This window comes from Fusarium oxysporum, chromosome 2 (assembly GCF_000149955.1).
Source record: "Fusarium oxysporum f. sp. lycopersici 4287 chromosome 2, whole genome shotgun sequence".
Classification (NCBI taxonomy): Eukaryota; Fungi; Ascomycota; class Sordariomycetes; order Hypocreales; family Nectriaceae; genus Fusarium; species Fusarium oxysporum.
The window spans coordinates 646,846-669,163 of NC_030987.1; the positions used below are offsets into that span (position 1 = coordinate 646,846).

The 22,318-nt window shown below is 46.6% G+C and overlaps 7 protein-coding genes and 1 non-coding gene across 8 annotated transcripts; 1 reads left to right on the forward strand and 7 right to left on the reverse strand.

The window, feature by feature from the left end:
• Positions 1 to 1,876: 1,876 nt before the first annotated feature.
• On the reverse strand, positions 1,877 to 5,333 carry FOXG_05797 (uncharacterized protein; the record flags this gene model as incomplete). The annotated part of the gene is made up of 8 exons (XM_018384230.1): positions 1,877 to 2,272; positions 2,323 to 2,438; positions 2,533 to 3,023; positions 3,093 to 3,141; positions 3,313 to 4,419; positions 4,472 to 5,076; positions 5,142 to 5,186; positions 5,278 to 5,333. The coding sequence occupies 8 exons, from the start codon at positions 5,331 to 5,333 to the stop codon at positions 1,877 to 1,879; spliced, it is 2,865 nt and encodes a 954-aa protein (XP_018241284.1).
• Positions 5,334 to 5,617: 284 nt separating this feature from the next.
• Positions 5,618 to 7,007, reverse strand: FOXG_05798 (uncharacterized protein; the record flags this gene model as incomplete). Its single annotated transcript, XM_018384231.1, has 2 exons — positions 5,618 to 6,843; positions 6,893 to 7,007. The coding sequence occupies 2 exons, from the start codon at positions 7,005 to 7,007 to the stop codon at positions 5,618 to 5,620; spliced, it is 1,341 nt and encodes a 446-aa protein (XP_018241285.1).
• An 886-nt stretch (positions 7,008 to 7,893) lies between these two features.
• Positions 7,894 to 9,289, forward strand: FOXG_05799 (uncharacterized protein). Its single transcript, XM_018384232.1, has 2 exons — positions 7,894 to 8,172; positions 8,223 to 9,289. The coding sequence occupies exons 1-2, from the start codon at positions 8,097 to 8,099 to the stop codon at positions 8,921 to 8,923; spliced, it is 777 nt and encodes a 258-aa protein (XP_018241286.1). The 5' UTR covers positions 7,894 to 8,096; the 3' UTR covers positions 8,924 to 9,289.
• A 941-nt stretch (positions 9,290 to 10,230) lies between these two features.
• Positions 10,231 to 12,174, reverse strand: FOXG_19119 (uncharacterized protein). Its single transcript, XM_018399304.1, has 3 exons — positions 11,903 to 12,174; positions 11,499 to 11,851; positions 10,231 to 11,447 (listed from the first exon to the last, which is right to left on the reverse strand). The coding sequence occupies exons 1-3, from the start codon at positions 12,029 to 12,031 to the stop codon at positions 10,298 to 10,300; spliced, it is 1,632 nt and encodes a 543-aa protein (XP_018241287.1). The 5' UTR covers positions 12,032 to 12,174; the 3' UTR covers positions 10,231 to 10,297.
• A 1,003-nt stretch (positions 12,175 to 13,177) lies between these two features.
• FOXG_19120 lies at positions 13,178 to 13,276 on the reverse strand. Its single transcript has one exon. It is a non-coding gene; the product is annotated as a tRNA-Leu (tRNA).
• Positions 13,277 to 13,348: 72 nt separating this feature from the next.
• Positions 13,349 to 14,941, reverse strand: FOXG_05800 (hippurate hydrolase). The gene has a single exon (XM_018384233.1). The coding sequence runs from the start codon at positions 14,817 to 14,819 to the stop codon at positions 13,524 to 13,526; it is 1,296 nt and encodes a 431-aa protein (XP_018241288.1). The 5' UTR covers positions 14,820 to 14,941; the 3' UTR covers positions 13,349 to 13,523.
• Positions 14,942 to 15,268: 327 nt separating this feature from the next.
• FOXG_05801 (uncharacterized protein) lies at positions 15,269 to 17,272 on the reverse strand. Its single transcript, XM_018384234.1, has 4 exons — positions 16,889 to 17,272; positions 16,799 to 16,840; positions 15,639 to 16,743; positions 15,269 to 15,582 (listed from the first exon to the last, which is right to left on the reverse strand). Exons 1-4 carry the CDS (start codon positions 17,263 to 17,265, stop codon positions 15,451 to 15,453), a joined length of 1,656 nt encoding a protein of 551 aa, XP_018241289.1. The 5' UTR covers positions 17,266 to 17,272; the 3' UTR covers positions 15,269 to 15,450.
• Positions 17,273 to 20,669: 3,397 nt separating this feature from the next.
• FOXG_19121 (uncharacterized protein) lies at positions 20,670 to 22,020 on the reverse strand. The gene has a single exon (XM_018399305.1). It carries the CDS (start codon positions 21,837 to 21,839, stop codon positions 20,898 to 20,900), a length of 942 nt encoding a protein of 313 aa, XP_018241290.1. The 5' UTR covers positions 21,840 to 22,020; the 3' UTR covers positions 20,670 to 20,897.
• Between the last annotated feature and the right edge of the window lie 298 nt (positions 22,021 to 22,318).

The following is a 22,318-nucleotide window of genomic DNA, read 5'->3' on the forward strand; positions in this document are numbered from 1 at the left end:
CAATTGGTTCCCTTCCGATAGCAATTGCCGAAATTGCCTCCAGTAGTATAAACGACCGATGGGTGTGTGTCGCATCGAAGACCGTAACCAGAAGGCCAGCCACCATCAACATCGCAAATATCTCCGTCCTTGCGCGAGTAAGAGATCATGCCGCAGTCATTGGCGTAGATGGTTGCGTGTAGATCACTACAGCTGGGACCGCTCTGAGGACTGCCCAGTGTACATGTCTGCCAAGTGCCAACTGCAACTTCACCATCTCTGCAGCCTGTTCGGAGAGCTGAGGAAAAGGCGGCCAGGATAAGAGGGAGGAAGAGGGTGTTCGAAACGTGCATTGTGTATATCGCAGTCCTATTGACTTGTTAGCATACGGAGTCTTGTCAAAGGGTGCGACAACGGCTGAGTGTCAAGAACTTACCGAATTCGGGCGATAAGGCTAGAGATAGTTTTTCTTGGTAGTTGCTGAGAGAGTGAGGAATCTGAGTTTGGAAGACTGCCAGGAAAAGGGAGGCTTTATATTGTAGGGCTCATGCGGTTATACATACAGAAGCGCTCACCATCCAAGTAAGACCATGAAATCAGCCTATTCGGTCACCTAGACGTGGCCGAAGTTCCAAAAAGTAATTTCCCAAAATTCTCAATAAAACAGAAAATGCTGACAACATTGCTTTATCTGGCGGACTGCATTTTACCGGAACATTTCACCGAGTTGCTTGGTTGAGGATTGGCTCTGCTAGGGATCACCGGAACTTCAAGAGTAAATTTGCATCAGCCACGACTTGGATCGTGGTATTGCATGAGAAATGAGCATCAGTGATTGGCCATTTGAAGTTCCAAGGTAATCTTAGATGCATCGAAATTGGCTCGTGGTGTCTGTTAAGCCCGCTTACTGACATGGCCATATTTTCAGCTCTGTTGAGGAATACGACATATACATCCCGATTGGACAAGTCAATGATACCCCGGAATGTGAAGATGAGATATATCCGTTTTTAGTTGGATACATCGGTTAATCTAGCTGGAGAATTGATCCAAACGATCACGAGAGGGTGAGGATGTATTCGTCGTACATACTTCTGGATACGGTCCTTACAGCCTCCTACCCCATTTCCACGATTCAACATATGTCAATACTAAAAGATGTACCGCCGAGCACAGGACTTGTCGTCGACTGAAAGATGAGCACTTTCCTCTTCTGGATGAAAGCCCGATAGCGGCTTTTAAGCTTATGTTTTGGTCGCCGCTTACTATCCAGGGGCGTAGGATAATAACTTACCTCTGCTTACTGATCGACTCCGAGCATGTAACTGTGCAAGCCGGTTTCATTTTGACGAAAGTTTGCACTTTTTGCGATGCCTTTTATTCAGGGTGAAGTTTCCAATATGACTATATGGATTGCTAAGTGCTGAAACTTGGGATGTAGAATATAGCTTTTACTAGAAATCACACGACCTGAACTATTATCCTCCTATTGTGTCAAATCAGACGTATATTTGCTAACCTTATGACTGACTTATAAGACAAACAATTCATCTTTTAGGTTTTCATAGTATCAGCTTTATACTATAGCAACTGGTTAGGCATTGTAGTATAATATCTAAGTTGTTAGCCAGATGTGTTATTTGCAGTTGAGACTTGTGGCTGAGAGCTTATATTAGCACAGAGAACTTAGTAGTAATAGTCAGGAAGCAATACGCTATAGCTTGCTAAGCCAACTAGCTTAATAAGACCCCTGAAAATAACATTAGCGCCCAACGACAGCACCAACTCAGTATCGAGCTGCAGGAGCTCAGTTCTAGAAACAGAAAAGAATTTTTGGCATGCCTGAAATCCGTCTCTAAGAGTTGTTTTGTCTTCAACTTGATTCTCCTGATATAAATCAGGTCTCAGCATCTGACACAGCCGTATCAAAACTACACGCCTCATACTCCCATCGCGCTTCAAAGCCCAGTTTCTCATAGAACCCCCGTATAGCAACAGCATCAATTAGAATTCCCTGCATACCCCTCTCTTTCAGATTCTCCATCGCTTTGACAACAAGTGCCAATCCAACACCTTTCCCTCTTGCTGCCTCATCCACTCCAACCGCAGCAATGAGACCAGTCTTTTCTCCAGAAGGAAGGAGAGGAAGAAATGCAAAGACATCGCCGGCTGAAGATCCGAAAGAGCACATGAGAGTCCAGCCAATTTGTTTGTTGGTATCCGGGTCAATGGCGACCATTACTTCGTGATGTTGGCCTCGAGCTGCGAGGGCTTCGTAGATGCCGCCCCAGGTCTGGATGGTGTTAGCGAAATGAAGTGAATACGGCAAGTATTATCACTTACGAATAGCTCATTTTGTTTGGTCATACATTCTTCGTACAGTTCTGGCGACCAAGGAGTGAACTTGATGCTTGTCTTTGAGACACGCTCCATTACTTCCGGTGGTGCAATTTCCCCTTCTATGTCCTTGTAGAGATCACGAGTAGTTATGGTTTCAGTATAATTGCCTATTGAGTTAGGAATAGCTGAGAGTCCCAGTAATCAACGACTGACCTCTATAAGTAAGGAATTGTTTCGCCTCAAGTGAAATACTAGCTGGCACTTGGTACCAGAATCTTGGAAAGATGGACCCCATCGCTAGAGAGTTCAATTTCTGACCTGCCTTCTTGGCCGCATCTTTCAAACCCGTCTTTCCTTTCTCGAGAAGTGCATTACCGAGACCTTGACGACGGTACTCAGGTAGAACACCGATGGCTGCGACATGCCCGAGGCTTCCACTTTTAGAATAGTAGGATAGGCAAAAGCCATGCTCGTGAATCCAATGCTGGCCCTTTATTCCAACCAGAAGCCCTGGGAACCGATCTTGATCGATAGGCCAGTCCGGGAAGATTGCATGCCATAGCTTCCATGCTTGTTGGATATCTTCCTCCGAGCTGGTGAGTTCCCGGATGTCGTACTGAGAGACGCCGATAGGTCCGTCCTTTTTGCTCTTCTGCTCTGCCATTTTTACTGACTGAGTCTGAGATTTACGTCGCTGAGAGTTACTGGGTTTTAATGTAGAATACTGGAGGCTGATGTTAGGATGATTATTTAGGATAAGAAACAGCTCATACCACGTGAGCTGACAGCAAGGTGCGGAGTTCATGCAGGGAATAGGAGAATCTATACCAAGGAAGGAAGCTGCAGTTAAATCCTTCAAGATTTCACTTATATTCAGTTTTACTAGTATGACAATAGAATAAACTCTATAAAACATCTAGGATATATCCTCCCATTTCCCCTTCCCTCCAAACTTGAACACTCTATCTAACTCTACTAGTCAGATCTACTCACTTCTACCCCCATAGCGCGGCCCTCTACTCAACTTAGCCTCATCTTTAGCCCTCGAAATCACATCCTCCCAAATTGGCGGCTTGCATCGAAGATCCTGTCCAGCAGCCTCTGCATCAAAACCAAACTGCAACAGCGCATCTTCGCTGCACCACTCGCCCGTAGCCATGAGTCCAACTGGGATTTTGCCCTCCGTGTCTCTATCAGCAACTTCGCCAGCGTCTTTTCTACCTTCAGGAACGACATAGCCTGCTGGAACGGTTATGGCAGGAAGGCCGCAGAAGTTAGCGAGCCAGACGTATTCCATGCTTTCGAGTGTATAATTTCCATCATTGACGCCATAAGATAACTCGGACTTTCCACCACGGATAGGTGCACCGGCACAAGCGGTAGTGGGGGTAATGATAAGCATGCCGGGGTATGTCTTCCAAAGATAGGAAAGATGCTGCATCAACATTCCTCTCAGCTTCTGAGCCAGCAAATAATCCGTTGAGGGCGTAGTCCTTCCCAGCGCAAGCAGAATCTTGTTAGCAGGCGTCAAACCCTTCGTATCATACAGCAATGTCGAAGCATCAGTCAGAACAGTAAGTGCATGCGCCATCTGACCCTCAGCAGGGAAAGGAATTTCAATCGAGACAAGAGTGTATCCGTGCTTAGCAGCCAAAGATTCAACAAGCCCACGAACCAACGACTGAACACTTGGTGTAGCGCGTGAAATCCATGCATCAAAGATACCGAGGACTTTGGTAACAGGCGGTGAAGGTTGAAGAGCCAAGGGTGGAAATTGCGTTGAAGGATGAGGTTCAGCGATGGCTTCGTACGCAGCTGCCAACGACTGCATATCAACAGCCAAAGGCCCTTGAACAGCACATGTCGGTGAGTGATTCGCACCAGGCCAAGAAGCAAGTCTGTTATGCGTAGGCTTCAACCCAAACACCGAGCAAAATGATCCAGGAATTCGAATACTGCCACCGCCATCACTACCCAAAGCGAGAGGAATAAGTCCAGAACTGACAGCGTATGCAGGACCAGATGAGCTTCCGCCGGTATAATAGCCTGAATTGAATGGATTACGCGGCGTTCCTTGATTGGGGTTGTTGCCGGTCGTATCTGATAAGCGTCAGTCAATGTGAAAGAATAAGAATAAGAATACGGGGCTTACCTAGTCCGAACTCGTGCATGGCGAGTTTGCCCATGATGACAACGCCTGCTTCTTCGAGTTTTCGTACGATCCAGCTTGTAGTTGATTCTCCGTCCTTAGGGGTTTCGGTGTAATCTCTTAGAGAGCCGAGAGTTGTTGAGTAGCCGTCTAGATCATAGTCGTCTTTGATAGCGGAGGGAACGCCATCGAGGGGGCCGAGGGGTTGCTTGTTTTTATAGCGTTCAGTTGAAGCTTCAGCGGCTCTCATGATACGCTCGATATTGAGTTCTCTCCAGCCTTGGGCGTGTCGGCCAGGTGTTGGGCCATCGGTTTCAACCAAAGGCAGAATCGCCTTGGCAACATCAACCGGGGTAAGCTCCCCAGAAAGATACAGTGCTCGATAATCAGCTGCCGAGTAGAATTTCGACGGGTTTAATGTCTGAGAAGCATTTGCCTGTTGTAAAGCCGAAATCTGAACTCTCTCACCGCGTTCTTTAGCCTCAGCTTCAGAAAGCGCGATCGGCACGACAGTTGGATCGTAGCGAGGCTCGCAATGCTCAAGATAAGTCCGGATCTTCCGGAGCGAAGCGAAACCCGCATTAGCCCAGGCGGTCTCACGAATAAACCTAATCCATTCCATCCTACACCATTAGCAGCTCATAGCTTCTCATACCATTAATAAAAAACTTACAGAAATGCAGCAGCCACGAGAAAAGGTCCTCTCAAGACCGGATTCCTATTCCGTTCAATAGCATATGGCACATGAGGTCTGCGATAAGCAAAAAACCGTCAGCACATGATTCGCCCATCACGCAGCGTATGCTTACCCCTCCTGAGGCTCAGGATAGTTGAAGAACCGCCTCTCATTACTGAAATTGCTCATATTGAAGAATGATGACGACGATAAACTGAGAAGGTTTGAAGTTCATGCAAAAATCGGGGAATTTAAACTCTCGGATACGGCGGCCACCGCGGAGACCGATTTAGCGGTGTTAGTCATGGATCTACGTACCTCGGAGTCTCGGGACGCGTGATCTGACCTGCATTGAGAATACGACTGACGAATTACATGCCGAGGATTGTATCAGAGGCTTAAAGCAAGTTTTGCTATTGAAACGTATGGCTTAATACAGGCAGCCACCAGCGTATATCCATCCATCCAACAACTTAATTATTGAAAACTTTATCGTTGATGGCAACGACCAGAGCTGCATAATCCTGATTATCCAAGTAATCAATGTATACAACGTTGGGGAACGACTTATCACTGACTTCAGGCAGAAGTCGCGTGAAGAGCTCTTTGTTGCAGGTATAAGCCAGCTTCTTAATCGGCTTCAGAGACCTTGGCGCCACCTTGACGAAAGTGACGACATCGCCATCCCATTGAGGCGCCTGCTGGGTCAGTGTCCAAGAAAGCAGGAAAAGACGCTTATCCTTGGCGGACATGTGACCCTTCATCTTCTCAAGCTGGTCATTAACCATGACGACAGCATCATCTTTGTTGGAATACTCGTTGCGAACGTTCATCGCTTCGTACTTGTAGAATCCCTTGTGCGCATAGTCGCCAATGTCGAGATCCCACTGCTCCATTACACAGACAACAGCTGCCTTGCCATTGCCGATAAAATCGTCAAGCTTCAGCTGAGTGAGATTCTTGGCCTTGTTCTTGTCCTCGACAATGAACAGGTGGTTCAATTTGAGAAGCTCTTTCATGAGATTATGCCATTCCTGCTTGGTGAACTCTCGCCATTCGTCGGTATCGGTTTGAAGCGAGTGCGAAAAGTTCAAGATGATGAGTTCACCGTTCTTCTTGGTGAATTCGTTGACGGCAGAAATGATGTCAGAAATCGACTCGCCTCGACCTCCAACCTTGCCGGTATAGTGACCGGTCCACAAATGGCCACCTGAGTACTGAGGTCGAAGGTCAAAGTATCGTGCGCCATGGGCAAGCTGTCCCAGGACAGAGACAGACTGGCACAAAACGTATGGATCAATGACACCACCAGGCACATCGCAGTGAGACACAGTCGACATTCCCGAGTCGTGCGTGCCCAACATGCAAATCTGCGACAAAGGACGATGGCCAAGGGTGTTTCTGTTCTTCTGCATCCAATCCGTGGGCGGGTTCGAAGAGTGAAAGTTCCCCTGCTTTCCAGAAAGGACAAAGGTGACACATTCGTCGTGCTGCCATCCCAATTCAATCTTTGAGCCGCGAGGGTTATTCAACGCCTCCAGGCCGTCAAGCTGAACCCAGATGTTTGCGGGCTTATCGCGAACATGGATTGAAAAGGTAGCATTGGTACCCTCCAAGCTGTAGGTGACCGATCCACTGGTATCCCCACGCTTCTTGAGAACGCCGTGGTCAAACTCAACGTATGTGCTGGGAACCTTGCCTAAAATATGGTTAGAGATCGATTTATGTCTCAAGTACGGTCAATTTACCTGCATCAATAGACTCCGGGAAGTTCCAGGCCTCCATCTGATAGCTGTTCTGCTGGCTCCGCTTCCATTTGTACGGCGTACCGTTGACAAGGTTAATATAGCCGCCTTCACCCATTTTGTCTGTAGATTTCGATGGCTGTAGATGGTTTGAAGATGTCTAGGGACGATCAAAGCGGAGTAATCTGACTATTTGTACGTTCTCAACATTTTCTGGGTCTAGACCCTGGTTGTTTCAGCTCGCTAGTGCCCAGCTGAAAACGTCTTGGCATTCTCGGAGGCCACCTTGTCCATTGGATCTTGGGACTCAGCCACTGGCAAGCTTCGCGCTATTCGCGGGGAGAGATCTTGGGGCGTCAATTGCGTCACCAAGATCTGCTTGGGGGAGGAGACAATTAATCCTCCGAGAAACAGCTCCTCTGTGGCTAGCGACATGGCGTTTTTCTATATTCTCTGTCGCTCTAGTGATAAGTCAACGCCGCGGTACTAAGAAATGATGCAATACTTGGGTGTAGGGTAGTGGGCCATCATTTTGTAATATGAAAAGTTCAGCACTTTTTACTCAGTCTCGATTATCTCTGTTGCGATTTGGATTGACTTTGTAAGCCCGGAGGCAATAAATATGAAAGGAAATCAATAAATTCCGTTCATCGTCACGAAGTTGAACGCCAGCGACAGAGCAGCTAGAATTAATATTATCTGTTTACTCCGTATCATTGACCGCATCGCCCTAAGCCTAACAGACACTCATGATGGGACTGTAACTTCAAAGGCCTGACATTTCAGCAGCATACAATAGAACCACCAAAGTCCCCAGAGACTATACTCTCTATAGCCATTTAATTAAGTCTTTCTCGATGACGGCAGCTGGTTGTTGACCCCCCTTTGTGTTGCTGTGATCCCCGGCCTGCACCTTGCCGCGCAGAGAACAACAAATTTCCCCAAGTGGATCCTCGTAACAGTGTCCTCTTAAAACCTCCTATCCCTTGTATCCCGTCAAGACTATTGAATGTAGCGTCGATTAGCTGGAAAATATCACCAATAATAGCCGTCATGGACCAGATTCCATCCAGGAACTATTTTGTCTAGATCGGAAGATCGACACTATTTACTTAAGACCAAGCCCATCCCCACGCCAGGACATGTCCTTTTCTGTTCTGTCTCATCAAGCTGTCTGTCTCTCGTTAACATTCGCTCAGCTGTCATAATGCGTGTCTTAACTTTTGCCCTGGCCCTTTTTGCGGCTGATATGGTTGTTGAAGCTGGAGTTTGCAAACCCGCTCGTGAGTACCTGCATGTAAAATAACTCTTCAATTCTGACAGATTGCTTTAGTCACAACCACGGCCGCAAGTTCAATCGTTGAGTCGTCTACTGCCACCGCTTCCGCTACCTCCGAGACCTCATTCACTGAGTCGTTGACCTCTGCGACTGAGACCTTGAGCACCGACTCGAGCGAGATCTTGACGGCTTCTACCACTGAGGCTGAAACTACCTCGACCGAGGCTGTTCCTACTACTACGACTGAGGCTGTTTCCACGACCACTGAGGAAGCTTCCACTACAACCACCGCAGGCCCATCTTACACACCCGGCTCCCTCGTCGGCACCGGGCCCATCGCTGACCTCACCCTCCACGGCACCGACTCGCGCTTTATCCCCCTATCCTTCACGCCATCCGACTCAACCCAAACCCTGATCTTCACCCTCGCCGCCAACGGCCAGCTCGCGACAGGCAACAACAACAACTACCTATGCTTGAACTACAAGCCTTCGGGTGTTCTTGGCCCGCTTGTCCTGTGCCCCTTCGATAACTTCATTAACGCTCCCTTGAAGTGCACACGGGCGGCCAGCGGCACCCTTTCTTGTACTGCGCCGAATGGGTCATGCGAGGCGAGTGGAACTTGCGGGCGACCTAACAATGCAGCCGCGTTCTCTCAGTTCTATGTGGATGGTTCTCAGAACGGCTATTTTGGCCCCTCCGATGGGAACTTTGGGACGGATTACACCGCTATTGACGTGATCCTCGCCGAATGAACACGGGGCTAAGGCTATGGCGATACGGAGACTGAAATCGAGAGTCTCTTCTTAATTTCTATTACTTTCTGGAGAAACGAAAAATTATTCTTCGATATGTATAAACGGAATAGCTTTCAATTCTTTGTACTGCACGGCTCTCCCTTTCCGACTATCGGAAACGTCGAAATTTGTAAATAAAACAGTGAAAAACAGCGCGCCGTGTACTTAATCTCTTTCAATCTTAACTTTCGAATTGTTCCCAACTGATTCGCGAGAAAAGATAAAAAGACCCACTACATAGAAGGGACCCATTGGCGTTACGCTCAGAGATGACGAGTTTAGACAACCCAGCATCCACTGCAAATTTGGTTTGTATAGGCTCCTAAGACGCATTAGAATGCAGACGAATACGGTTAGATTGAAAATACTCACTTGCAGCTGGCCAATTCTGAGTTGTCTCTCTCATCTCCGGTATCAAAGCAGCAATCTGATCGCTCGTGGTAGTCTCTGCGGGGGACCTGGGGTTTCGTGCTACCAGCAAGAAATCATGCAGCAGGCATATTGCCTTTGGCAACGACAGGAATTCATCGTCACCTCTTCATACTCTTCTTCGCCATCCTCGCTTATCTTGAAGTAGTTCTCTACTGAGCGCCGCGCAAAATTGCGATAGTCTTGAACGAGATATTCTTGGTTAGGATCAAGGGATTGCCCAGATGGGTGTAACATCTGCATTTCTGTACGGTGGGCAAACATGCAACTATGAGTATGTATTAACATTGGGATCCTGAAAGATGTCTTTCTGACATACCTCGCTGCTAAACACGCAGATGCTCCTAGAGATGGGTAGCCCCAAGTCTTACTTCGCCAAATTGACAATAGACTTAATTGTTTCTTGATCTACGGGGTCCTCGTCAAAGCCATCAAAAGCCATCCCGAGTTCAACAGCCTTATTTTTCTCTGGGGCAGCATTTACGATATCGCAGTAATTCTTAATCTGTTACGCGATGGTATAGTTGGCAGCTTTGTGGAAGGTATACAACCAGAACACACGCGCGCCACTGTCTATAGTGGGATTCAGGCCAGCCGAGGACGTCTCATCGGACCAGGTGTGGTGCGCGTGATCCAGAGAAGTAGTGCTGCCTGCATTCAGTGCTTCATAAAGGACGGCGAGTTGGCCGATGTACACCTGCTCAGAATCAATGCGTCCAGCAGACGCATGCTATTCAAAGCGGCCGAAGTATTCAGGGAGGATGATATTTGAGAACATGGTTTTGGACAAGGTTTGCTTACATATGATATCATATTGAAAAAATGACATTTATATTCAATAAGACAAAAAAGATACTAAATACATAAATAAATAAATAATTTGAGCCTGTTTTTCTAATTTACTTATTCCCACAACCAGATTTCTTTCTCGCAGTGGCCGCATTCATATACAAGAATTATTCCTTCCGAGAACATTAGTGGAGATCGGGCATAGGTGAAAGCAGCTAGATGTGTCGTTGGAAGACAGTAAAAACAGGCAACAGCCGGAATTAGAGTTGGTACTTGCGCAGGAAACCCTTCTATACGGGCGTCTCGCCGAAGAGCTAGTGCTGACTCAACAACGATATCAATATGGCAAGAAGGAGATATGCAGCTAAATGAGCTGAAACCTATTATCTGAGTGTGGCTGCATTCCCCATGACAGACTTGATTCAGATTCGAATAGAGTCTTTTGCTGGAGTTTAACTTTCCAGTGCTGGAATTTATTGGGCTGAACTCTGTTATACGAGCCACAAATAATTCCCGTCCCTGCTGGTGAGAAACCACTCCTTTGATGTCTTGGATTATTGTATGGTCGCAGGACTGTGCGGTGCATCGGGTGTCCAGTGTGAATTCATACTGGCCGTCCTGCAGTGAAAGGGTCTTGACACAAAATCTAGATTTTCTAGAGTCTAATTTTGGACTTGTTGAGCGACCGAGTTTCACTATTGGCTTGGCTTTGATAAGGATATCCAAGCTCAGAAGGAAATCGATGGCTGAAGAGGGTGTTGACTGACTGTGGAGACTGCTATCCATGTTGACGGTGGAATCTCCATCTACCTCATCAGAGGATGAAGAATCGACAGACTCTGCATACTCCGTTGGTGCTTCCAGAAGTAGATTGGAGCCATTAGATCGACTGTCTTGTCCTCCTTCAATCCAAGGATACAAATCCAAGGCTTGATAAGTCCCATAAGGGTCATATGCGTCAATGTACGTAGGCTGTGCTGTGCTGTAGGTGCTATTGTCTAATCCTTTGCCGGCTTCAAATGCCGCATTGTTTCTGTTATCTCGTGGCTTCATACCAGCCTCTGTTTCTTTGCAATCGCTTTGTTCGTGTCTCCGGCGGCGGCGGCGTCTTCTTTTGACAATTGGTTTTGCTCGTCGTTCATCGAAGAAAAATAGCTTAATCGGCCTCTCTGGTCTCTCACGAGTGTTTTCTGGTTTTATTTCCTTGTGATGTTCGTTTATCTTTTCTAATAATTGGTCGATTGAGTTCTTGACTCTTCTATGTCTTCGCGTGTTAATGATTATATCATAATTTAGGCTTCTTCCGCCGACTTACCCAGAATGCACGCTGCATAACCCGATTAGTGAGACTAGTAAGTGCATAGACGCCTTCGCGTGTGTTATTGTTTCAAAATGAGCGCGAATGACTTGCTCCTTGACAACAAAGCCAAACCGGCGGGACATCGTGAATATCCACTGACCAAGTTCCCACTTCCTTCTCTTTTTTTCAGGCCTTTTTTCAAGCTGTTCAAACCTTTTTAAAAGGCCATTTGCATCTCTATAAACCCTGCCCAAATCTTCGTTACATGATCTAAGTTGGTCGTGAAGCTTTCTTTGAATATAGGATGCCAAATCCTCTTTATTTCTCGGTGGAAAATGAGCTATCATCTCGTTGATCATATCACGGGTCTAATGCTTGTATTAGGAACGAAAGTAGCGGTTATGGAAGTGATACCCTACATTAACTATATTATGTAACGCAGCTGAGTATTCGTACCACACTTGCGGAGCATTCTTGATGGCTGCCCCAAACATTGCGAGCTTGACAGCAACGTCACCGAGGGCGATGGCTGTCCCAATGACCTCCATGATGGTTTGGTTCTTGTGAACGAGTTTGAATTTGATATTAATGGTTTTTCTTTCGAATGCAAAGATTGAATCTCAATATTCATTCATCTAAACGCTGATTGAGATGCTTTAATGTATGTATTACTGCACGAAATGTGAGCGTGAGAAACAACTGATGGCACCTGATGTATTGGCCCTGACCTATTTTATGCTCTTCCTGGTAAATGCACAAAGGCCTGGTCTTACAAGGTTTGCCTTGGATGTCGCCTCGAGTACGCCTCACTTTCTAGAGCCTATAAGCAAGTCAAGGGCTTCAAGCTATCTTGAGCTCGTCTTCCAATAAATTGAAGCGTTGCCTAAAACGTGTAGTGAGGGTTCTGCAAAGCAGTACATGGTGTCTTGATTTACCCCGCCTATGCATGCAACTGAACTAACTAAGTAATTTTTCCCAGACTGCACCATGCTGGCTAGGCAGACTGTTACAGTTGAGGCCAGCCACTTCCTGAGGTGCCTGCCATGCGACAATCTTTCTAAGTCCAAATCAAAAAGAAGAAGCCATTTGGCCCTAATCCATATTTAGCTGACATACGACGCGGCGAAATCTGCCGTAAGAAATGGAGCGCCGAAACAGACACAGGACTAGCGCATCCTAGACCAGCTTATGACCAGTTCTTCAGAGACATACAAGGCCGTAGGAGCATAGCCCCGGACTTGCCTGTTTATTAGGCAGTTATCACCAAGAAATTTGCAACTAAACTGCATTATAATAGAGTTGGTTCTTTCAATATTCAAGGAGCAAGTTATTAGTCAAATGACCTGGAAGAAACATGGACAACCGTTCAATAACTATTGTAGTGCAGAGCCTCATTTATATATTTGCGAACCATAAGCCAGCAAGCAACAAAGGCACCTGCATCACGGAGGTGGTCAGCACATGTGGGGGTAATATCTATTGCCAGACTAAGTCGCACAACCCTGAAATATGTCGGGCCAACAAGCGGGCTGTTCTTAAGGGATCACTGTAGATGCCGACTCTGCCCCGATATGGCGTCTCCCCAGGTTAGATTCCTTAATGTAAGATAGTCGAGCCAGGGCCCAAAATAAGGGACGAACAAAAATTGTAATCGATAGATTTAAGTCAAGTCAAGGGTGGCAAAAAGTAAATTCTGATGAGACTGGGACTCGAACCCAGGAGGATTGCTCCACCAGGAATTGGTGTTAAGGTTAACCTTAACCTGGCGCCATAACCAACTCGGCCATCTCACCGTTGTCATTGGATGAAAGCCAGATGATCTTTCCTGCATCATACAGAACGGGGCAAAGCGAAAGATATTTTGACCTGATTGTTTTGTCGAGATCTTATCACATCGTGCATTACTTCTCAACAGTGAATAGGCAATATCCGTTTCAAAGTAGATCAGTTGACATCAGTTGACTTATGCTACCTGGCTGACTGCACGGTAGCCATAGATATTGGAGGACTAACATTCGGCTTAACTACCTAGCCTGTGGACTATTGTCCCTTTGCTAAAAATGTGAGAGCACCTAATGCATATCCATCCAGCCCAGTCTTAAGCGTTGGTTGAATGACCGGAGCAAACTTGGAAGAATGATTCGCAGCAATACTCTGCGCAACAGTCCCTTCCTTCTCAGCCTTATCCCAAACCTCTCCATCGACGCAGCCATACGTGAAGAAGCAGTATGGCTTATCAACAGCAGTAGCCAAGATGGAAAAGTCCTCACTAAAAGCAAGTTTAGGCATATCCCTATCATATTTCCCAGGCCCCTCGCCAAAGTGCGCCGCGAACGACTCCTCTACTCTCTTAGTAACGGCTTCGTCGTTGATGGTGAGAGGGAAAGCTCGAGTTTGCTCAAACTCTGGACTTTTGAGAACATTGGCACACGAGCACTCGGCTTCGATGACGGTCTTGATACGCTTTAGAAGACGTTCGCGTGTTGCGATGGTCGTAGATCGAGTGTCGACGCCGAGAACGGCCGAGTCTGCAATGACGTTCTCAGCATCGCCGGCGTGGATACTCGTGACGGTTACCACGCTCGACTCAGCTGGGTCAACTTCGCGGCTGACAAGCGTTTGTAGTTTCAAAATAGCATTGGCTGAAATGGCAATAGGATCAATGGCAGTATGAGGCATACTCGCGTGTGAACCTTTACCGTGTATGGTAACCTTGTAGTTATCCGCGCTTGTGGCGACAAGTCCTCTTCGTGTACCAATCGTACCAGCACGAAGCGGCCTCACATGTGCTCCCAAGACAAAATCTGGAATCGGAACCTCATGTTTGGTATAAAGACCGTCGTCAACCATGGCCTGTGCACCAGTCCCTCGCTCTTCAGCAGGTTGAAATGCCAGCACCAAAGTTCCAGCCCAGGACTCCCGGGATGAGAAAAGTGTCGCTGCAGCGCCCAGCAACGTCACGATGTGCATGTCGTGACCGCAAGCATGCATAACAGGTTTCTCAAATCCGCTCGCAGCATGAATCATTCGCTTGGTGCTGGCGTGCTCGAGTCCAGTGGTCTCTTCAACCGGCAAAGCGTCAATGTCTGCTCGAAGTAAGACAGTGGGGCCATTGCCGTTGCGGAGAACGGCAGCGAGACCATGGCCACCAATGTGAGGTTTGATGATCAAATCATCGGGACCAATTTCCTTAAGTCGCTGGGCGATAGTAGCAGCTGTTTCGATTTCTTGGTTGGAAAGCTCGGGGTTGCGATGGAGATGTTTGTACAGCTCCTCCAAAGGCTGTAGGTCAGGCCGATGCTGATCTACTAGCTCTGATAAACTTGATTTTGACATTTTTTAATGGAAGTGGTTACAGGCGTGAGACTGAGAGGAATGAGGGAGTCATATGGTATGGAGGAGTTGTGGATTCTTCGTTCTGAACCCTCCGGACGTTTACCCGAGTCATGTCATCTTTGCTTACACCATCGTCACTGGGCCGAGGCTGCTGTCTTAGGCCAATTTATAGGACCTCGCATAAATTCCATAAAATTATGAGACTTAAGCGAAGCTCAGAATTGTTTCAGAATAGGCTGCTCAACTAATAATGAACAATCGCTATAAAAACTATTTCGAGATAGTTAACGTCTCTAACCTGGAGAAATTACCCGGCAACCTTCCGAAGATCTCGGGGACAGCTTCCGAGAAGCTAGAAACAGACATCTAGGCGAATTATAGGCGAATAATCAGAGTCATAGTATGAATCATTGGAAATACGCCACAACCTTTTGTTGTAATACTGGCAAGGGCGAATAGATAAGATAAAGGAAGCAAGAATACAATTAGCTCAAATCAAGTCTGGAGTTGAAGCTAAGTATGTACTACGAAAGTTTTGCGTCTAATCAAATTACAGGCTTCTTATTGGCAACGAATAAAAGTCGCCAGCCACCTGCCTCTCTATCATCGATCTACTTCTGGGCCCGTTTGCTTATAGTGCTGCGTACTTAAAAGCAGGCTCATCAGGCTGACAAGTAGTGTTCAGCTTGGGCATCTCCCCATCGACGAAATAGTTCTTGACAATCTCCTGGGTACAGTTCGATGGGTGAGCCATCAGTCCGTGCTATAAGTCTCAGTTAGCAAAGATTCAACAGAAAGCTGGGATTTGGGGGTACTTACACCGACACCTTCGTGAACCACGACTCGACTTCCTCGGAACTGAGCTGAAACGCCCCAGGCACTACTCAAAGGTGTAACAGGATCATATCGTCCATTAACGATAAGAAGCGGGTTTCTCGTCTTGACATTTCTCAGTTTGTTAATGTCAATCTGCTCCGTAGCAGAAAACTTCCATTGCGCACAGAATAGTCTTGCAACTGTTCCCAGTTCAGAGAAAGATCCCTCAGTGCGATGAGCTTGGAAAATCGAGAACAAATCATCCTGATCCTCAACTCGGAACGAAGAGTCGCTGCATGCAATGCCGTTGGTGACGAATTCAGCTGCAATGTTCCATTCGCTTTCCAGCGGGCTTTCATTCCTGGTATTGAACATGGCTGTCATGTTATTGTTGAAAAGGCCTTCAATGCGGCTGATGATGCTGGGATATGTAACGGGGTTATAGAGTTCTCCGAAGATGAAGGTTTTGAACGTGGCGATGAGAAGGTTTAGATCGTCACTAGGGAGATCCTCGTCATTGGCATCGCCGCCTGGCAGAGTTCCGTTGAGATAGCCCTCGAGCATCTCTCTAAACTCTGTGAGGAGGCTCTCGCCTGTTGTGCTGTTTCCGTGGTAGTCTGCAAGAGAGCAGAGTTCCTTTCCAGACTCAACACACTCGTCCAAAAGATTGGAAAGTGATCGCTCGGCATCTCTCATGCTGTTGATCCAGGTTGTAGCCGCATAATCATCGGCTTTCAAATTGGCGTCGATCAACATACGGCCAATACGCTCAGGGAACATAGAAGCAGTAACTTGACCTAGGATAGTGCCATAAGAGACTCCCCAGTAGTTAAGCATGGGCCCTTGACCCAACGCATCAACGATAGAGATCATATCCCTCGCGACAAAAGGCGTTCCAACGAAACGACCTGTATCTTGTCGACTCTCATAGCAATTTTCCGCCATGGTACGGGCAAGTTCCCAAGTCTCATTTCTGACAAAACCCCAGGTCTCAGCCTGCGGAATCGTGTTGAACTCTCTGCGACGCAGACTTGCTGCACTTGTGAGATTCGTTCCAGTGCCGGAGCCTGTTCCATTACAGATGAAAGGAATTGTACGACCAGTGCCTCTGAATTTACAGTTAGTGTTACATAATACCAAGAATTGGAAGAGGCTGAGCCTACCGGGGGTCGAATCCAATGACATCATATTGTCCGCCAAGAACTCTGCGATGCATGTCAGCATTGAATTACAATTTTACCAAGGCAACCTACTTGGCAAGTTCCATTCCCGACCAGACGATAGCTTCAACGCCCGAACCGCCGGGGCCGCCGGGGTTGTAAAGAACACTGCCTAGATAGGGCTTCTTGGTGGCTTTGGCTTTGATCAAGTCAAGTTGAATGGTCTCGCCGTTGCTAGCGGAGGTATAGTCCAAAGGAACAGAGAGTCTGGCGCAGTCATAATTTCTTTGTCGTCTGTTTGTTGAATTATCTCCAAAGTCCAAGTCACATTCTGACCAGTCGATTTTGGAGCTGTTTGAGTTCTTCAGGTCATCTCTGGGTTTCAAAGTAGCGAAAACATCTTTTGGTAAAGATGAGGCCTGTGCTGCCTGGAGAAGAAGATGGCTCAGAAAAACAGTTTGAAACTTCATGATGGAGAGATTGTTAAGAGAATACGATATAGAACATTCCAAAATCTCGGGATATTCTTAATTCTATTTAAGCATAACTCTGTAGGACTTTCAGCCTGCTCATCCTTCATCGCGACAGCACTGCCTTGTTTGTTGATCCAAGGCTATGTTTCTCGGCAAAAGCCAAGGATTAGTCGTACGTAGAGATGGAACAGCCCAGACTCCACTACCCAACCAAATCCCAATTCCCAAGACGCGTTAATCCGTGGCTCAACAGCTGAGCCTTGCTAGCGGTATATTTCGCCTGAAATGGAAAGTGGACTCAGGCGCTGGCCAAGAGAATGAGATATGCCTTGGTGGCCAACGGCTTGGCGACATTCTTTAGTTCTCAGCTTGCGAACATCGACGTTGGCCCTAGGCTAAACGATACGTCATGACGAGGCTCGCCAAGTGAAGGGTCCAGGATTAGGATTGAAGGATTAAGGCTCATGATTTAGCCCAATGGATGTGCATACGGTGAAACAAAGAGCGATGCTGTCAAAGTATTGGCATATGATGCATCTCATGAGACTTATCCATGGTAAATTCTAACTTTTGCAGTGCTTACTCTGACAGCGGATAAAATTCGGTATGGGTATTTTATTTCGCAAGGCGCAACATTTTATGTAAATTAGAAATTACGATAGACATCCACACTAAACACTCGACATATTGTTGCCCTATGCGAGTGTCGGTGTGATAAGAGACTATGTTCATGTTACCAGAACCTCCGAATATTTGTCGGGTTTCGGCCCCGCACTATGACATTTAAGCCATCAAGGCGAAAGACAAAGATTGGCTTGATCACTGGATACACAAGGCTTTAAGGCCAGTTGTAGCGAGATGATATAGTAACTTGCAGGCACAGTTATCTAAAGACAGTCAGATTACAGGTAAAGAAGTGAGAGTTTGTAATTTCTGGAGAGTTTAGGATCAAGAGTTTAGGTAAAGCAGTCAACATTGATAAAAGTATTATAAAGAGCTTGAGATGAGATAAGTGCCAGGACTCAATCGCCTTGCTCATAGCCATTAACCCCATGCAGACTTCCTGTTTTTCATCAAGCATTTGTCGTAAAACTACTCTGTCAACCTGACTCTACCATATACCTTAGTAGCCAACCTCTCCCATTTCTTTTCCTTAACCTGAGACCCATCAACCCCGCGATCTTGGCGCTCCAACACTATTGAGTCGATAGGCTCGGCTTCGAGCTCACAGTAGGATACGTAAGTCCCTTTCCCATATGGCTCACTCTTCTTCAACCTCCCTTCCCACTTGCCCCTGCTTGAAAGCCTGAGAATGCAAGATTGAAGTTTGTGAGAAGGAAGCAGCAGTGCTTGGCCGACAATGTCATACTCATTTTCTCCTGGCCTTCGACTCAACACGAGTAGTTCACCAAAAATTGGCAAATTGATTATCTTGTCTCCCTCCCGAGCGTCACTACAGAGAAGAGCTCCAATTCTAGATCCAGAAAAGAGTTCTCTCGTTCCTTCAGGAGACTCCTCGAGAAGCCCGTCAAGTTCGGCTTTTATATCGTTCATAAAATCGAGGTCTTTGTATTTATTACGAACTAGGTTAGCAGAAAGCTAACCGTGGCTATTTAGAAATATTATCGTGACTATGGCCTCAAATTTGAACGATCTCGGCGGATACTTGCCGTGACCGATAGGCTGGGGCGAGTTCCTCATCCTAGCTTCCACAAGGAGCCGGAAGAGCTTGTGATCATGATAAACCTCGAGTCCGTTGAGAACGGGGCGGAGCCCAAAAAGCCCTGTATAAGAGTCTTCGAGGCCAGTGAACAACTAGGTTAGATCTAAAACAGGATAAGGCTCATAGGTAGGCTCAACAGGTGTGATTCTCTCTGGCCATTCAATCAGAGGTAGTAGTCCATAGACTTTGTCCTCTGGCCTTGCACATAGAAAAGGCATTGATCGATGAAGTAGTATTGAGGCCGGAATAGACATTAGTACATGTGAACCCAAGACGAATCGACAACACTGTAGACCAAGTCCCATTTTGGAACGTTGTCCTTGTAGATCGAAGATTAATCGTGGGTAGATAAGGGCTGTAGATAGAGTCCCACATCTTTATCTCGGACCTTGAAAAGCCATCGCAGCCACAAAGTATTTCCAGTTGGCCATTGATCCTAGTTGATGCCGCGAATTCTTGGATTATCCAAACCCGTCTCCAATAGCTCCTACTGGCAAATGCAGTGAAGGCATGAAAGAGCAGGATGGAGAAGTCATGCGTTGACTTAGGCGAATTTTGAAGGAACAGTTGTAGAAACCCTTCGATTGCTGGCAGTGGGTTATCACCCAAGTGGTATGGCAACGGAGATCTCTCCTGGTAGAATTGAAGTTCTGGGCTCAGGATCACAAGACTATCGAAGAAATTGTGTAGTATTTGGCTATTATCTTGATGAGGGCCAACGCAAGCCAATACCTTAGAGGCTCCGGTATATATATCGCTCATCATAGCAACTTGATAGCTCTTCTCCGTATTGAGATGTGAAAACAGGTCAACGTATTAACATTTATCAGACCAAGATCCATTTTACATATCCGATAGTCGGCTTCCGAGGATCTGCAGTGCCCGCCACCCCTGACGATCATTGGATTGTCTCAGTTCGTGACAGGAACGTCGCAATTATCGCAGTTAATACATTCTCCATTGTTCGTAACCTGTTTCTCAAAGGGCCTGTTTACGACGAGATGGTTTCTCCCGATTCCCGATACCTTATTGTCCTTTCGCCTGAGACTTCTGAGATATCGAGTCATGTTAGGGGTGAACATGAAAGTCACGGACTGCTCCTGTCGAAGTTCAGCATAGCGCAGATCGACCACATTTTCAGTATTAGATTTCCAAGCAGACCTCGGGGAATACTGGCCGTCTCTTCGGATGCCAGGTTTCTGGTTCTGCAAACATTCGATGGATTCCAAAGGGGGGCACTCGCGGTATTGACTAGCACAGGAGAACTGCTTTATGAGTTCGCGCTATCCATCGACTCAAACTATGTGTCTCTAATTGAGAACGAATCAATCTTGCCTGTACATGGGCACAATGAATTGACTTTTAGAAACTCCTCAACCGGCCACCTCATACGCCGCCTGAAAGTCGATTTTGGTTTTGTGCCACGGCGACTCAAATGGAGACTGAAATTCGACGCAATCACTCAACATATCCATACAAATTCTGGCACAATTGCACCTCACGAACATTTGACGGACGAAGATCATCGCAAGCTCTCCTTGAACGAGGATTTGATCAGTTGTGGGATCAGTGACGATAGGTCTTGGCTACTATGGAACGATAAGAAGGTTTTCTGGCTACCACCAGAATTCCAGCCTTGGGGGAAGAGTATTGAGGTTTTTGGATCAACGATAATTATTGGGACTGAGACAGGTCGCGTCCTATTCTTCAAGTTTGATTTACATAATCTACTCAAAGTCTTATAGAGATTGATCATGCTATGCTACTCCGACGTTTGATAAGTCTGCGTAGTGTATGTTCTAGCCCAGCAGTCCGAAGAAGAACATTCCATCTTTGGGAATCCTCTATCCTTCCATAAAGATTCTTATCGTCTTTGGCGCCATTTCCAAGCCATTGTGTATAAATCTCAGGGATCAAGCCACGTCGAGCTTGGGCCCTGGAGAGGTTCTCCAGTCCAGCCCAGTTGGTTCGCAAATTCTCGTACTTCCTGCATGTTACAGCACGTACCGTTCTCCAGCTCCTTCGTTGACTCGACAGGATCGGGTTGCGGGCCATAGAGAGCGACTTCTCGCTCTTGTTGAGCAACCACGAATTCGATCGCAGTGTTGAGACGTACTCGAACGATCGTCTCAGAAATAAAGTCTTCTACCTTGTCGCTGATAGATTTAAAAGATAATTGCTGACTCAGTCCGTCTTCCTCGCCTGTCAACGTGAGAAGAGCTGGCATTTTGCCGACGTCAACCATTCTGACATCATATTCGTCGTTTAAGAGGATTATGGTGACGGCTTTGAATAGGGGTTGCATGACATAGAACCTCTCATCCCTAAATGTTTGGGTCGGGCTAAACCTCTCTCCAATAGGGCAAGTTTGGACATATTTTTGGATGGATGCCACCTTGCTGCAAATCCTGGCATTGAGGTCATTGATCTGGCCTACCAGTGATACTGTCGGTGTATCCATAGGAGGACTGCAAGAGACGAATAGCTTTGCTATGAATTGTCCATATTCAATGTCGCTTCGATATAACCGGTACCATTTGTGGTACAGCCAGTTGTGCAAGGCGTAGGGGAGAAGATTACCTAATCGCGACTGACCCGGAATAATATATATCGGTACATTCTTATTGCAGCAATCCTCGGCGTGGTCGACACTAAGGTCCTCTATATGGTTGTGAATACGGTCGGGACAGGTGTTGGGAGGGTAAGGGCACGGTCGGAATGGCAGCCGCACTGAGCGATGATGGATCATTGTGCGATGATTTGCTTCCATCCGACCGCGAGTCTCGATAAGAATCTCATGCCGCGGTAAAGGAACTCTTCGTTTTAGAGATGGATAAACCCACATCATGGGATTTCTTTCTGTCTGTGAGTTTGATGGTAAAGTAAGGATGTTCTGGGGCTATTGAGTGGGTAGTTGATATGCTGCCTGAAGTGTGTTTATGAGAGTGTTATTTTGAGATGATAGACCTGATAGCTGATTCTTGCATCGCGCGCCTTACTCGAAGTAAGTATGTTTATCTCGGATGAGGAATTTTACTTAAAGGTGAGTACATAGGCTGGGCGACGGCAACTATTTATAGTTCTATGTGGTTTAAGTTTAGCAGGTTGAAGTATGTTGGCCTCGGAGTCATAAAACTGGAGAATAAACCCTATTTCCTTTAGACTCAAGGTAGACTAAAATCATGTATCATGCGGCAAGAAACGGAATAATTAAACATGCATGAATTCCAATTAACTATGATTACAGACTCTTAACCTAGACTACCTTGCCCGGCCGATGCATTCGATAAAGTCTTCCTATGCTTCCTGGCTTGCTTTTTGGACATA